The 14185-nt window shown below is 44.4% G+C and overlaps 1 protein-coding gene across 1 annotated transcript; it reads left to right on the forward strand.

Moving 5' to 3' along the window:
- Positions 1-1607: 1607 nt before the first annotated feature.
- Positions 1608-13360, forward strand: LOC308312221 (putative fructose-2,6-bisphosphatase TIGAR A). The gene is made up of 7 exons (XM_080794604.1): positions 1608-1675; positions 3458-3495; positions 4137-4258; positions 4917-4994; positions 5998-6108; positions 11359-11497; positions 12857-13360. The coding sequence occupies exons 1-7, from the start codon at positions 1638-1640 to the stop codon at positions 13234-13236; spliced, it is 906 nt and encodes a 301-aa protein (XP_080650730.1). The 5' UTR covers positions 1608-1637; the 3' UTR covers positions 13237-13360.
- The last annotated feature ends 825 nt before the right edge of the window (positions 13361-14185 follow it).

Genomic DNA, 14185 nt, shown 5'->3' on the forward strand with positions numbered 1-14185 from the left:
TGGGTTAATATTACAGACAGATCTGGATTTTAGTTTCATAGCCACCTCTTTTTATTGTACGAAACGACTGGGGGACACCACCACCCACACCCATATAATACTGCGCCTGCAGGATCATGGTCAGCCAGTAGGATCAGGACATGTTCGTTAGTGGTATTATATAGGCTTGAACCTGCGAGTGGTTCGCAACACCACGACGATGCATAAACTTCAAGGCCCTTTTCTTTACCACTGCACCATCACTACCTTAGCCTGACTGAGAGAGATTTTCCAGGCAGTTTTATCTTCTACTTTCAGAGTAATTAAGCCCAGAGTGGGATTTGAACCCACACAACATCTGGATCCTGTGGACAGCCACTTAACCCACTGAGCTACCAGGCACTCTGTCTGTGTTCTGTCTTGTTCTGTCATTGTTTCTCCTCTATTATCTGATTAACAAACATGATAAACCCTTATAAATGCACTAAAGACACCTTTGATGCACAGCAAAAACACCATTCAAATGCTCTGTACATGCATGATCCAAAGGCCTCTGTGGCTCTGTGGAACCCTTGTTAAGATGACACCCATATGTGAGCCAGAGGTTGTGAGTTCATCCTATTTTCACTCTCAGAGAGCATGGTGGCACTCTGTGATAAGCTGCTGTCTATGTGAGCCACAGGTTGTGGGTTCAAGTTCAGCCCATAGCTCATGGCCTTGGAAGGCATACTATAGCATGTTGTTTTTCATCATTTTTGAAGATTAAAACTAAAACTAAAATCAGCCCGAGACCATGGACTATATAGCCCACTCAGAAACTAAAAACATTTCAAAGTAAAAAGTTCCAGCATGTGTGCCCACCGTAAGATGAACCTAAATAGTTTTGAATGGGGTTTCTAGGTGTACGTATGTAGGACTAGTAGCATGCCAAAGTTTGTGCTATTGCCATTGAGAATGCATTGGGAGTTTAAGTTAAATAACTCAGAAACTACAAAACATTTCACAGTAAAAAGTTCCAGCATGCTGAATAATAAAAAGTGTGAATGGGGTTTCTAGGTGAAAGTGCTTTTTTGACGTGCCAATATCTGCCATTGAGCCCCATTATACATTTATCAAATTTGAAAGCACTATATTTCTAAAACTATGAAACATTTCAAAGATTCCTTTTCAGGCAAACATGTCCACCGTAAGATGAACCTAAATAGGTTTGAATGGGGTTTCTAGGTGTACGTATGTAGGACTAGTAGTAGTAGCATGCCAAAGTTTGTGCTATTGCCATTGAGAATGCATTGGGAGTTTAAGTTAAATAATCAGAAACTACAAAACATTTCAAAGTAAAAAGTTCCAGCAGGTGTCTCCACAGTAGCCTAAACTGAATAATAAAAAGTGTGAATGGAGTTTCTATGGAGAAAGTGCTTTTTTGATGTGCCAATGTCTGCCATTGAGCCCCATTGTTTTGTAACATAACAGTTATAGCCTATTAAATATAGGCCCTACCTATGCAAAACAAACAGGAATCAAGCAAGCAACTTACAAACTTTGTCTGGGGTGCTGCTGAGAGGTAACTGTGCCTTTAAGGGTAATTATAGCTGGCATTATGACGGTACATTTCAGCGACCTGTCAGACAGACAGGCAGGCAGGCAGGCAGATAGACAGTATGACAGTGTTTACATTCGGCCTGACTGTTGTACGACAGTAAGTATAGATTCTTCATAATTATTATGGGTTGTTTCTCACTCATGTTGTTTGTTGTTGTTGTTGTTGTTGTTATTATTATTATTATTATAAACACGTGCTCTTATATCCTCCAGTCCTATACTATAACAATATACGTTGCATCATGTTGAGGGACTGTCGACTATTAAACCATGCACGTAGCTGGTAGCTGTAACTTTAAAAACCTACTGCTTGTGTTGTTGCCTGATTAACTATAAATAATTATGACACGTCATTCATATCACATAGAGTGCGTTGCTTTGTGTGCACACATGATTTTTTCCCCCCAGTGAACAGAGTTCTATGAACTTATATGAACGATTTCAACTCGAAGCTCTCATAGGGGGCGTGGTCAGTGACAGTGTTGCAGTGCAACGATCTAGACCTAGAATGCCTGTGATCATTTAATTAGGCTATACTTCGTACATTTTCATGTATCTCAGGCATAGATCGCTTGCACCAGATCCTGGTTCGGGTTCAAAATGGGCGGCATAAATGTGATAAATGCTCCGTTTGTACTCGCCCATTAAATAATTCCAAAGACGTGGAGTGAAATATGGTCCTCTATAGTTTTATATCCATGTGAAAGTTCTGGCACAAAACGTGTATTTAGTGAATTATCTCCACTTTTTCAAGAGATGCACACGGACGCCTTTCTCTTCGGCGAGGGGGGGCCGGAAAGATTGATTGAAACACAAAAGTTTGCGCTCACACAATTGGCAGGTGCTTTGCGATAGGTGCTGGGTAATTAATCACACCACCTGCCAATTGTGTGACTGCAAACTTTTGTGTTTCCCTGGTCAATTGGTGATGACGTCTGCGGTAAACAGGACGTATTTGTAAAATCAGTTCATCGATTGTTCCGGCCCCCCCTCGCCCGGAGAGAAAGGCGTCCGTGTGCATCTCTTGAAAAAGTGGAGATAATTCACTAAATACGCGTTTTGTGCCAGAACTTTCACATGGATATAAAACTAGAGGACCATATTTCACACCACGTCTTTGGAATTATTTAATGGGTGAGTACAAACGGAGCATTTATCACATTTAGGCCGCCCATTTTGAACCCGAACAGAAATTAACCTGGGTGTTCTATGGCTCTGTATGTGAAATACTGTACTTACTGTATGTAACAACAAGAGCCGTTCTAGGGCTATAGGAACGATCAAGTATCCTACTCCAATATGTTTTAGTTTTACTTAAGTAAAAGTATTAATTGCAGACGAAATATTATCCCAATTACGAGTCCATTCAAAATGTACTTGAGTAAAAGTACAAAAGTATTTGCATCAAAACATAGAGGGATCTAAACGTGGATAGTGATTTTGCACATCTTAGGTCAGCAGGCTAGGGGATTCCATATGGCAGAATGTCCCATTTCTCTAGTTCAAAATATGTACAAAATCGTTCTGCAAGCGACGCATTTTGAGCTTGTAGATCTGCTATTTTCAAATGGCCAAAATGTATATGGCCGGGGTTGAAGTGGTTAATGTATTTTTTTTTTTTAATATTCAAAGTAACTAACGTTTTGAAATAATTGTAGTGGGTTAAAAGTACAATATTTGTCTCAGAAATGTAGTGGAGTAGAATTTAAGTAAATGTACTGAAATTTGGAAATACTCAAGTGAAGTACAACTACCTCAAAATTGTACTTAAGTACAGTACAGGTAAATGTACGTTAATTACTTTACACCACTGGTTATCAGTAGGCCTATCTGTCATTTGATTTATTTATTGATTTTGTTTTGTTTTGTTGTTTTCCAGTGGGGAGACACAATTCAACAAAGATGGCATTTTACAAGGTATGGTTGAAAAGATGATCGGGAACATTCAGTCAGAAAATGGCCTTAAATGGACCACTTCAACATCTCTTCATATAACTGGTCCTCACTAATGTTCACGTGCACCACAATTGTATTCTACTCGGTCTGTGTCTCAAACATATATATATATATATATATTTAGATTTGTATTATCATGAGAACGGTGGCTTCCATTTTCACATTGCAACTTTTCAGGAAAAGAAAGCCTGCAGTTTCTATTAGAAGACAAGCCAACAAGGTTGTGTCATGATGAAACCATGTGACACAATTAAGTGTGTCTTAAGGCCTATTCATAGTCTGGATTTTCGGTGGTGAGCTGACCATGAACCGGAGCTGAAATAACGTTGAGCGGACGGTGGTGAGTAAAAACAGAGAGAAGGGCTCGAGGAGCGGTGGCGGTGGTTTGCTCTTCACCGCGGCTCGTGACGTCATGTTGTAGTTCGGTCACGTGGTCACCTCACCACCGACAATCCAGACTATATGAATGAGCCTTTTGGGTGTGCGTGAGGCCTATAAGGATGCAGGATGCAGGCTTTTCGCATCAACACTCCTCTTGTCACAGACAGGCCTATACTTTATATACAACAAGCTGACTCGTGTTGTGTTGTGTCGTGTTTCAGGCCAGGCCATAGACTCTCCGCTGTCGGAGACGGGCCTACAGCAGGCAGACTCTGTGGGAAGGTACCTCAAAGATGTCCACTTCTCCAACCTGTTTGTCAGTGACATGCAGCGAGCTCGTCAGGTCAGACGATCGTCGGGATCAGCCATGCATGTTTTGTTTAATGGGACTCTCGACGTGATTACAGCGTTGCTTCTTCTTTCGTGAAGCATGTATGTGTGCTGGTGTTCAGACTGTCCACGCATATACTCCAGTTTTAGGTGATGAGCTATAGTCATCTTTTCGGTGCTTGCTTAGTAAAATGAAATCACACCTGTGTGAACTGAGTGGTGCAACTCCCCTCTCTCTCTCCCCCCCTCCTCTCCCCCCCCCCCCCCCCCCCCCCCCCCCTCTCCTCTCTTTCTCTCTCTCTCATTAGCAGGCAACAGTGCAGCACTAATACTATCTCGCTCTCTGTTTCTGGCACAACAGCGCCCCTACTGGTACTCATAGTCATTGGCTCATTATAACGTCACATAGGTGAACAACACATAGGTGAACACGGACATTGCTGTTCCTTGGGAGTGGTTGCACCACTCAAAACAACAGAGAGATGTGTTGGGGGTGAGCGGTGAGTCTCTTATCACCGCGGCTCGGTGACGTCATGCTGTATAGTTTTCCCAACCACCGCAGAGATTATGTCATCACCCAAAGGTGGAGTATATGAATGCGCGCAGCTTTAAGTGTGATCAAAGTGTCGCACCCCCTGTGACGTATACATTGTGTGCTGTTGTTTTCTCAGACGGCCGAGGCCATAGTGAGACACAACGCCAGTTGCACTGGCCTGCAGATGGTGACGGATCCTGCACTCAAGGAGAGGGTGAGTGTCGTCGTGACTTCTTCTTATAGCGCATTAGAATGCCGTCGATGCATTGAAAGGGACGACATCGCGTTTTTATCAGAGCATCCGATGCTCAAGTATAGGCGTATTTACTGACCTATACCGCAAACGTCTCGAGTGGGTAGTCCCCTAGCCCCATGCCAGTTATAACCAGCCACGTAAGTCCCCTACCCTCATATCAGTTATAACCGGCCACGTAAGTCCCCTAACCTCATATCAGTTACAACCGGCCACGTAAGTCCCCTAACCTCAGTCATAACCGGCCACGCAAGTCCCCTAACCTCATATCAGTCATAACCGGCCACGTAAGTCCCCTAACCTCATATCAGTTACAACCGGCCACGTAAGTCCCCTAACCTCAGTCATAACCGGCCACGCAAGTCCCCTAACCTCATATCAGTCATAACCGGCCACGTAAGTCCCCTAACCTCATATCAGTCTTAACCGGCCACGCAAGTCCCCTAACCTCATATCAGTCTTAACCCGCCACGTAAGTCCCCTAACCTCATGCCAGTTATAACCCGCCACGTAAGTCCCCTACCCTCATATCAGTTATAACCCGCCACGTAAGTCCCCTACCCTCATATCAGTTATAACCCGCCACGTAAGTCCCCTACCCTCATATCAGTTATAACCCGCCACGTAAGTCCCCTAACCTCATATCAGTTTCGACCGGCCGCGTAAGTCAGTTGACAACGCCCGTGGTCGCTGGTAGCCGTTATCAAACACACAGAATGCAGCCCATTTTGGTAGCCCAGTGAACGCGTCTATACTGGAGCATCGAATGCTCTGACTAGATGTCATTTTGTCCCTTTTTCACAATGCATCGATGGCATTCAAAATGGATGCACCAGCTTTCCCTTCGAGACCTGGCCCATGGCACCCATGGTTTTGGAGAGTCCTATACCGGTTCTTTTCTTAAAGAGTTCGCCTCATGTGCTGATCTAAATATGATAATTTGCGTGCGTGCGTGCGTGCGTAGAGCTTCGGTGTGGCAGAGGGCAGACCCGTCCAGGACATCAGGGACATGGCCCAGGCTGCGGGACAGACCTGTCCGGACTTCACCCCACCGCAGGGAGAGACCCCACAGCAGGTCAGAGGTCACACACAGACACACACACACACACACACACACACACACACACACCGCATGCTGCGGATCATGATCATTCTCTGATTACCGATGTGGTTCTCAAACATTTATTATATATATATTAATAAGGACCCCAAATAAATTATGCATTTTTCTAAACTATTTTGAATTTCTCCGCAATCTTTCAAGATGTTTATTCTTATTTTTAAATGCCCTCCCCCCCCCCCCCCCCCCTCTCTCTCTCTCTCTCTCTCTCTCTCTTTCTCTCTCTCTCCTCATCCAGTAATGTTCCTACCATGACTTGTCTTAGAAACATAGAAAGGCTCGCTCTCTCTCTCTCTCTCTCTCTCTCTCTCCCCTCATGGAAGCAGTGACATAATAAGGCCATGACTTGTCTTAACATAGAAAGTCTCTTCAGCCACGTAACATTTAGAATGAACCGCGTTTTACCACCACCAATAGGGCCCAGTTACAGAATGTGAGGGGGTGGGGGGGGGGGGGGGGGGGGCTCGGCATGCCCCGTAAATGTCAGCCAACGCCGTCGTCCTCGTTCATTGAAACATTCAGGACGGAGCGAACTGCTGGGTTTCATTTTCAACCCCGATGCTCTCCGCGGCGAGGGCCCGCTCGGGAAAAGCTCAAGCTCCCACACCGTTGCTGTCTTGTGTTAATAGTTTCAATTGATTTCATGTAAACCTTTATTTTCCTAGAAAGACCCTGATGTATAATAGGCAAGTTTTATATAGTGATTTTTCTGGTTTCATCCCCTTAGCAGCTTTTGTATTGACCTGTACCTTTGTTGATCTGTACCCAAACTGTACAAACTTTAAGTACAATTTTCAATCGGTCACTAAATAATAATAATAAAACTTTATTTGTATGGCACTTTCATGACATGAAATGCAGCTCAAAGTGCTTTACAGAGCAATGGAGGAAAAAAAATACATTAAAAAAACAAGCAGTAATGCAATACAGTGAGTACATGAATAACAAAAAAATAAAAGATCAATTAAAAGCAATGTTGTAGCAGTGGTTCTTGAGCTGTGCTTTAAAAATGTCTACAGAGGCTGCCTGAGGAAGGTACAGTGGGAGCTTGTTCCATGCCGTCGGCCCGTAGAAGCAAAAAGCTGCTTCCCCGTATTTATTTAGGCAAAGCGAGCAGGCCAGCAGTGGAAGACCTTAGGGGGCGGTTTGGGACATATTTAGGCAGGCAGTCATGTAGGTAGGAAGGTGCGAGACCATTGAGAGCTTTATACACAAGTAAAATAATTTAAAAATCAATCCTAAAAACAAGTGAAGCCAAAACTGGAGTAATATGTACTCTCATCTTAGTTCTAGTTAAAACTCTGGCTGCTGAATTTTGGACAAGTTGTAATCTGTCAGTTGCTTTCTTTAGGCAGTCCAGAAAAAAGTGCATTGCAGTAATCAAGCCGAGAAAAAACAAAGGCGTGGATTAGCGTTTTTGCATCATCCAAAGACAAATGGGCTCTGATTCGTGCAATTATTTCTAAGGTGAAAAAAGGCAATCTTGGTAACATGATTAATGTGTGAATTAAAATTAAATTCAGAATCAATAATGACCCCCAGGTTCTTTACTGTACTGTTACTTGATTGATTTAAATCAATCAATCAATCCATAAATTATTAGAAAACACACAGGGAGGGTTGAGACCCTCTTCCAGTGGTGGGGCGAGAGTCTGACGCTTTCAGGATGCAATGTGCACCAAGTACCACTAGATGGCAGCAGTCACTCATCAAATCTTTCACAAATAGCAGATGCGTGCATCATGTTTGCTATTTCATGCTAGCAAAGTATAAAATAGGGCTGCATCATTGGTTACATGTCCATTTTATATGAAAACTGAAAAAGTACAATACTGAGAACTGGTGAAGTAGAAGTATAAATATTGAAACATTGACAGTTGACAGTTAATTAAGAAATACCTAAAAAAAATTAAGTATAGGTAAATGTACTTTACTTATATGTTACCTTCCCAGCACTGACGACGCACATGGAAATATAAATTGCATAAGCTATATATAGAGACACATATTTCCTTTTGCACATATTATGAACCTGACTATGGCATAATATTATGCAGCATAGGCTATATTCTGCATTACTTGCCATGTATTGGCATAATATGTTAATGTATTTCAAATAAAACCATAGCACCACCATTAGACTTTTCATGTCGCGCACCCCCTAGAAGGCTCTCACGCACCACAAGGGGGTGCACACTCCACAGTTTGGGAACCACTGTGTTACACCCATCACTGAACAAACATAATAAATTCCATAAAAATCTAAATATATTAAAGTAGAACAATATATGGCAATTTGATGTACTATTCGTTAATATTTCAACACGAAAAAAAAAAAAAAAAAAAATGATGATCATGGCTCCGGGGCAAAATCTGTGAAAAATGTGTGTAGCTATTATTTAAAAAAATAAAGAAAGAAATAACAGATCTGGGAAACTTATTTGGTCCATCCATTCCTGGGACCTGATGTGAAAATAATGGTCCAGTGAGAATTGCATAATTGCATCAACTGGGCCATTGTGGAAGTATGGGATTTATTTATTCTTATATTTATTTTGAGTGACCCTACTATCACTAAACCCAGGTGAAATTCACCAAAGAACAAAAAACAGGGATGCGCCGATGCGGGCACGGAAACAACCTTCTATGATGTCACTGAGCATCATGACGGCGGCATACTGAAAGACCCCACCCCCCCACCTCAGAGATCAACAACATTATGAAAAAATCACATATTATAAATACATGTCCGGGTGAAAATCATCCGGGTTTAGTGTTCTCTTTCTAGGGTTAAAAAGTCACTATATTTCAGCTTAATTAATCCGAGAGCATCGACGTTGTGCATGCAACGATGCATGCGTGTGGGGAGGGAGGGGGGAAGATGTTCCATTTGAGAGAGAGATACCTGATCTGGGGCTCGGGGGGGGGGGGGGGGGGGGGGGGCTATATACAGTTCTAACCAGTCCCAGTGCAGAATGATCCGGCCCTGTTTGCTTTGTATATATGTGTGACCGACCGCTGGTCACCCATGAGGATGGTGCACATCGTCACAGCATCACGGAGTGCGTAAGCAATACGCGGCGAAGACAGACATAAAAGTCTTGGGCCGCTGCCTCTCCCTCTTATTTATTTATCCGTGGGAGGTTCGCTGAGCACCAAAAACATGCTCTCTCTGTGTGTGTGTGTGTGTGTGTGTGTGTGTGTGTGTGTGTGTGTGTGTGTGTGTGTGTGTGTGTGTGTGTGTGTGTGTGTGTGTGTGTGTGTGTGTGTGTGTGTGTGTGTGTGTGTGTGTGTGTGTTTGCGTGCGTGTGTGTGTCAGCTTCCCACTTGCTCTTGCAGGGTCATCCTTATTCTCTATAATGCTCATTAAAATCTATTGTAGACAATGTGAGGGTATACCTACCCTAGGGGACACGGGGAGAACATGTGAGGGTACCTACCCTAGGGGACACGGGGAGAACATGTGAGGGTACCTACCCTAGGGGACACGGGGAGAACATGTGAGGGTACCTACCCTATAGGGGACACGGGGAGAACATGTGAGGGTACCTACCCTAGGGGACACGGGGAGAACATGTGAGGGTACCTACCCTAGGGGACAAGGGGAGAACATGTGAGGGTACCTACCCTAGGGGACACGGGGAGAACATGTGAGGGTACCTACCCTAAAGGGGACACGGGGAGAACATGTGAGGGTACCTACCCTATAGGGGACACGGGGAGAACATGTGAGGGTACCTACCCTAGGGGACACGGGGAGAACATGTGAGGGTACCTACCCTATAGGGGACACGGGGAGAACATGTGAGGGTACCTACCCTAGGGGACACGGGGAGAACATGTGAGGGTACCTACCCTAGGGGACAAGGGGAGAACATGTGAGGGTACCCTATAGGGGACACGGGGAGAACATGTGAGGGTACCTACCCTAGGGGACAAGGGGAGAACATGTGAGGGTACCTACCCTATAGGGGACACGAGGAGAACATGTGAGGGTACCTACCCTAGGGGACTCGGGGAGAACATGTGAGGGTACCTACCCTATAGGGGACACGGGGAGAACATGTGAGGGTACCTACCCTAGGGGACACGGGGAGAACATGTGAGGGTACCTACCCTATAGGGGACACGGGGAGAACATGTGAGGGTACCTACCCTAGGGGACACGGGGAGAACATGTGAGGGTACCTACCCTATAGGGGACACGGGGAGAACATGTGAGGGTACCTACCCTAGGGGACACGGGGAGAACATGTGAGGGTACCTACCCTAGGGGACAAGGGGAGAACATGTGAGGGTACCCTATAGGGGACACGGGGAGAACATGTGAGGGTACCTACCCTAGGGGACAAGGGGAGAACATGTGAGGGTACCTACCCTATAGGGGACACGAGGAGAACATGTGAGGGTACCTACCCTAGGGGACTCGGGGAGAACATGTGAGGGTACCTACCCTATAGGGGACACGGGGAGAACATGTGAGGGTACCTACCCTAGGGGACACGGGGAGAACATGTGAGGGTACCTACCCTATAGGGGACACGGGGAGAACATGTGAGGGTACCTACCCTAGGGGACAAGGGGAGAACATGTGAGGGTACCTACCCTATAGGGGACACGAGGAGAACATGTGAGGGTATACCTACCCTAGGGGACACGGGGAGAACATGTGAGGGTATACCTACCCTATAGGGGACACGAGGAGAACATGTGAGGGTATACCTATGGGGACACGGGGAGAACATGTGAGGGTATCTACCCTATAGGGGACACGGGGAGAACATGTGAGGGTACCTACCCTATAGGGGACACGGGGAGAACATGTGAGGGTACCTACCCTAGGGGACACGGGGAGAACATGTGAGGGTACCTACCCTAGGGGACACGGGGAGAACATGTGAGGGTACCTACCCTATAGGGGACACGAGGAGAACATGTGAGGGTACCTACCCTATAGGGGACACGGGGAGAACATGTGAGGGTACCTACCTAGGGGACACAGGGAGAACATGTGAGGGTACCTACCCTAGGGGACACGGGGAGAACATGCGAGGGTACGTAATTAAAACAAAATCGCTCTCTCTCTGTTTCCGGGGGCTCGCGACATGACCTATACCCTACTACACGGGGAGAACATTCAAACTGCCACATCTCTGCATTTGGCACAGCATTCGTCCAAATTCCGTCCTCTGTTTCTCTCTCTAGGTGAAGGAGCGAGTCATACTGTTCCTGGACCACCTGTTCCAGCGCATGTGTGCGGACCACCGTTGGCCCGACGACGACCCCTCCCCCTCCTCCTCCTCTGAGGGGGTCGATGGACAGCAGACTGAAGTAGCGGAGCAAGGTTATTATTATAAATTACAAATTACTAGTTAACGGAAACTTAACGGAATAATGAAAACTAAAATTGAAAGAAAAGAGGGGGGGGGGAAAGGCCTTTAGTTATATGAACCAAATAAAACATTTAATTAAAAAAAAAACTAAAATTATGACTAACTGTATTGTGTGTTTACAAAACGAACACATTGTGAACTGTATTGTTATACGTATACGTATAAGGTCAGTTTTTATTACACAACTGACCTATACTTACTTACTCTGACTCTGTTTTAATCCTGCACCTGACAAATAACCCAAAGTATGAAAAAACAAACTAACACTAATATAAAACAAATAAAAACCAAACTAAAACTAAAAAAAAAAAAAAACGCAAACTAATAAAAAGAAACCTGCTCTAAAAACAAATGAAAACTAACTGAATTAGACCTTTTAGACTTTCAGTTTTACACACCATTATGATGTTCTAATTTTGATCATATATAAGACCCAACCGAATAACTATGGCAATTGTCTATTATGACACTATAGGGACACATGAGGAGTCCAACTAGTACTACTACTAGTACTATGTAACTCTTGTCTTGAGGCCCCAATAGGAACCGGTTCAGTTCTTTTTGGTTCTTAGTCCATGAGCCATGGAGCTCCAAAAAGTGGAACGTTAATATTATGAATTGAGTGTGGCAAAACCATACCTAGATTGTTATCACCATGAAACTTCCCTAATTGAGTACATACACGAAGACAATGATTTGTTGTATTACACGTTTTTAGAATATGCAAATGAGGCATTATGTATAGGAAAATATGCAAAATAGAAAACATGAAAAAGCTACCGTGGAAGGGTTATCATGTATTCATTTACTTGTATTGATCCTATAAACAGTTTCATATAGGTCTAGTTTTTCCCCAACAATGTAATTGGAGCTCTGGCTCATGGACTAAGAACCAAAAATAACTGAACCGCTTCCCATTGGGAACCAACCGATGGAAAAAGGGGGTCACTCTCAGAGTTACACACCTGTTAATCAGGGCTATCTATTAATGTGTTTCTGGTAAAACAATGGTAATTAACCCATTTTGCGCGGGAACGCCTTTTGGTGTTAGCATTATGTCGCGCTTTAGCTATCGAAAAATAGCAGATCTGCAAGCTTGTAGGTCTGCTATTTTTGAAGAATCGTGAAGAGTGACATGAAAGTGTCTGAGAACGACTGACATAGAAAAAAACTGCTTTTTCAAGAAAACAAGAAGACATTCGCAGAATTGTTCCCAGGTCAAAATGGGTTTAAAAAAAAAAAAAAGAAAATGTTGCCAAAAATGTCAGCCAATGGCGATGATGACCTCTCGGTTGTGACCGTCTTTACAGCGGAGGAGGAGAAGGAGGAGGGGAAGGCGTGCGAAGGCGTGCGGACCCTCGCCGCCCACGCCCTGGTGGTCAGCCACGGAGCCTACGTGCGCGTGATGCTGCGCCACCTGGTGGAGGAGCTGCGCTGCTCCGCCCCCCCGCCGTCCGGCAGGGGGGGCGGCTCGGAGTCGGAGTCGGAGCGCGCGGCGCACATGTTCTCGCTGTGCCCCAACACGGGGGTCTGCCGCTTCGTCCTGTCCCTGACCGGACGGCGGCGGGGGGAGGGGGACGACGACGACGACGACAGCGGGGGTCCGGCGGCGGCGGCGGCGGCGGGGGTCCGGGTGTCGGCCGTCCGCTGCGTGTTCGTCCACAGAGCGGACCACCTGAAGAACGAGTAGAGGTCACACACGTATAGGGACGGGGCTCGATGAAAAAATCCGATTTTTGTTATCATTAGAATGTCTAGAACATGTTTTATTCATTATTGTGAAAGATATCCCCCAAATGAAAATTATTAATTCATTATATTATTATATAATTATTATATAAATGTGCATAAAACTTTCATAAAACTTTTTTTTTTTTTTTTTTACATCATTTCCTCTGCAAAGTCCTAGTAGTACAAAGTAGTAGTAAGGTTGAAATCTCTGTTTTTGCAAGTATATAAATATACCCGGGTCTTACAGGGATAACGAGCTTATTGAGTACCCCGTTATCAATAAGCTTCGGGGCTAATCGTCGAGCCTGTTATCGAGCATAGTGTCCCATGTATGCAATCAACAATTAAACAATTAATTAAACAATTAAACAATCAAGACAAGACGCGATTCAAGGAATAAATGTGGTCATCCATGCTGGCACAAACATGTCGGTCTAAAAGTGTATTGATATCTGCCAACCAGCGCTGTCTGGGTAAACACAATTACGCCTTTAAAGTGACTGTACACATATTGGCCAGTTAACAGTTTATTTAATATTATTGTATTGGTAAAAGAAAAAGGCCTTCCGCCTGTATGAAAAGTGTTGTATTTGAAGGCCTTGGACTGCTGTAAAAGATATACTGGCACGGTTAAGAAATTATTGTCTCCCGTCTTTCCACAAAATAATAGAAAATGCTAGTGGGCTCGATAAGAACCCGGCTCGATTAAGATGGTCGTTATCAATAAAAATGAATGAGCTCCATCCCTATAGTCACAAGTATAGCAATTAATTAAAGATGGACTGCCACAATTTTTTTATTTTTCCAGTTTTCCATGTGTCTATGAGGTGACAGTACTTAATTAGACAGACTGGAGTTGTTTTTATGTGCAATTGTGTATTGACTTTGTATTTAGGGTTTCTTTCTGG

The sequence above is a fragment of the Protomyctophum bolini genome (assembly GCF_963924005.1).
Source record: "Protomyctophum bolini genome assembly, contig: SCAFFOLD_330, whole genome shotgun sequence".
In the NCBI taxonomy this organism is placed as follows: Eukaryota; Metazoa; Chordata; class Actinopteri; order Myctophiformes; family Myctophidae; genus Protomyctophum; species Protomyctophum bolini.